The following is a 2,687-nucleotide window of genomic DNA, read 5'->3' as shown; positions in this document are numbered from 1 at the left end:
GGGGCAGGGGGCAGAAGGACCCATCTGTGGCTGGGGGCTGGGGCATGTGGCGGGGGGGTTGAGGACCGTGGTGGGGGCTGCCGTGCCTCAGTTTCCCCGTTGGGGCTGGCTCCATCGGGCTCAGGTGCCGACCCCTCACCCGTCTGTCCATCCCGGCGTCTGTCCGTCCGCTGCTCCATCCGTGCGTCACACATTCGTCCGTCCTTCTGTCCCGCTCGCCCCACGTCCATCTGTCCGGCCACCCCGTAGCCACCCTGTGTCCATCCGTCCGTCCCTCTGCATCCCTCCGTCCACCCCAGTCCCATCCCCGACCCCCCGGTGCTGTGGGGCGCGTGGGCAGAGCCTGCCGGGGACCCGGGGGTGGCAGTGGGGACACCCGTGGGTGGCAGCTCGGTGACGATGTGCGGGGTGACAGGCAGCAGCGTTAACCCCTTGCCTGCCATGCACCTGGTGGGGGGGCAGCCCTGCATGTGGCACGGGGGAAACTGAGGCACAGGATGGGGGGGGACCCTCTGCCTCTGCCCTGCCTCAGTTTCCCTTTCCTCATGGTGCAGGAGGTGAGGTGCCGTGCTGGCGGCGGGGGGCTGGGGGTGCTGGTCAGGGCGTGCGAGGGGCGCAGGCAACGTCCTTGTGCCATGCCACGGCGTGTGCTTGTGCCACGCCGTGTGCTTGTGCCGTGTCACATCCTCATGCCCCAACACGCTGGTGCCTGCCATGTTGTCGTGCACCATGTCCATCACATCCTCGTGCCCATCGTGGGCTGCGCCACATCCTCGTGCCACGCCGCGTCCTCATGCCATGCCACGTCCTTGTGCCGCGCCGTGTCCTGGTGCTCATCGTGTCTCCGAGCCACGCCACATCCTCGAGCCACACTGTGTTCTCATGCCCATCGTGTCCCTGTGCAGGCCACGTCCTCGTGCCACGCTGCATCCTCCTGCCTGCCATGTTGTCATGCACCACGTCCATCACATCCTCATGCCCACTGTGTGCCACATCACGTACTCGTGCCATGCCGTGTCCTGGTGCCCAGCGTGTCCCTCTGCCCATTGTGTCCCTGTGCCACGCCACGTCCTCATGCCACGTCGCGTCCTGATGCCCATCGTGTCCTGGTGCCCATCATGTCCCCATGCCGTGCCATGTCCTCCTGCCACGCTGCATCCTTGTGCCCGCCACATCCTTGTGTCCACCGTGTCCTTGTGCCCATGGCCATGTCCCCGCCACGTCGCGTCTCCGCATCCCTCCCGCCGCCCCCGCCAGGCTCGGTGCGGTGCCGTTGCTTGGTGACGGCTCGTGGCCGCCCACGCAGGATGCTGCCGGTGGCGCTGCTGCAGGGCTGGGGGCGGCCATGCCCCCCCCCTCCCCAGCTGGGGTGCCGGGGGGTGCCGGGGGTGCCTGGGCACCATCTCACCCCTCTCCTCCCCGCAGAGGCCTTGGTGAACAGCCAGGAATGGACCCTGGGCCGCTCCGTCCCCGAGATCCGCCTGGTGGGTACCGTGTCCCCGTGTCCCTGCCCTGGGTCCTCCTGTCCTCGGCTGCCCTGACACCCCCTCTGCCCTCTCCCCAGGGCGTCCTGGGCAGCAGCAAGAGCGGGAAGTCGGCGCTCGTCCACCGCTTCCTCACCGGCTCCTACGTGGGCCTGGAGCCCACCGAGAGTGAGTGGCCACGGGGATGGACATGGCCGTGGGGTTGGGCATGGCCGTGGGGATGGACAGGGCCATGGGGATGGACAGGGCCATGGTGCTGGGTATGGCCATGAGGATGGACAAGGTCATGAGGACGGACAAGGCCGTGGGGCTGGGCGTGGCAGTGGGGTGGACAAGGCCATAGGGTTGGGCATGGCCATGGGACGGACAGGGCTATGGTGCTGGGCATGGCCACGGTGCTGGGCACGGCCATGAGATGGACAAGGTCATGGTGCTGGGCATGGCCACGGTGCTGGGCAAGGCCATGGGGACAGACAAGGCCGTGGTGCTGAGCACGGCTGTGGGGTGGACAAGGCCATGGAGATTTACAAGGCCATGGTGCTCAGCATGGCCGCGGGGGTGGACAAAGTCATGGGGACAGTCAAGGCCACGGGTACAGGTAAGGCCGTGGTGCTGGGCGTGGCCATGGGATGTTCAAGGCCATGGGGCCAGGCAGAGCCACGGGGCTCCCCCCTCTCCTCCCTCCGGCTCCAGGTGGTCAGTTCAAGCGTGAGGTGATGGTCGATGGCCAGAGCCACCTCCTGCTCATCCGGGAGGAAGGAGGCGCCCCGGACGCCAAGGTATGTGGGGGCTGGGGGCCAGGGGGGGCCGTGCTGGCTGGTGCCGAGCCCTGACCCCCGTCCGCGTCCCCCCCAGTTTGCCAGCTGGGCAGACGCCGTCATCTTCGTCTTCAGCCTGGAGAACGAGAGCAGCTTTGAGGAGGTGACGCAGCTGCACGCGTTGCTCAGCGGCTACCGGGGCGCCGGCGAGGTGGCCCTGGCGCTGGTGGGCACCCAGGGTGAGCTGGGGACACGGGACCAGCCCCACGGGGACAGGGATGGGGATGGGGTGGGGATGACCCCCGTCTCACTCCCCTGCTCCCCCCAGACAAGATCAGCTCCTCCAACCCCCGGGTGATCGAGGACGCCCGTGCCCAGGCGCTCTGCGGGGACATGAAGAGGTGCCTCTACTACGAGACCTGTGCCACGTACGGCCTCAACGTCG

The 2,687-nt window shown here is 68.1% G+C and overlaps 1 protein-coding gene across 1 annotated transcript in view; it reads left to right on the top strand.

The window, feature by feature from the left end:
* The window catches only part of LOC103903020 (arf-GAP with GTPase, ANK repeat and PH domain-containing protein 2), a 42,159-nt gene that overhangs the window by 5,272 nt on the left and 34,200 nt on the right, over positions 1-2,687 (top strand). Inside the window, 5 exon segments of the mRNA XM_009284149.1 lie at positions 1,426-1,484; positions 1,565-1,652; positions 2,178-2,263; positions 2,340-2,481; positions 2,571-2,683. Of these exon segments, the coding sequence (XP_009282424.1) occupies positions 1,426-1,484; positions 1,565-1,652; positions 2,178-2,263; positions 2,340-2,481; positions 2,571-2,683 (488 nt within the window).

The sequence above is a fragment of the Aptenodytes forsteri genome, unplaced genomic scaffold, assembly GCF_000699145.1.
Source record: "Aptenodytes forsteri isolate BGI_AS27 unplaced genomic scaffold, ASM69914v1 Scaffold631, whole genome shotgun sequence".
NCBI lineage: Eukaryota > Metazoa > Chordata > Aves > Sphenisciformes > Spheniscidae > Aptenodytes > Aptenodytes forsteri.
Note: the sequence above shows the minus strand (reverse complement) of the source record. Positions and strands in the feature narration are given on the sequence as shown.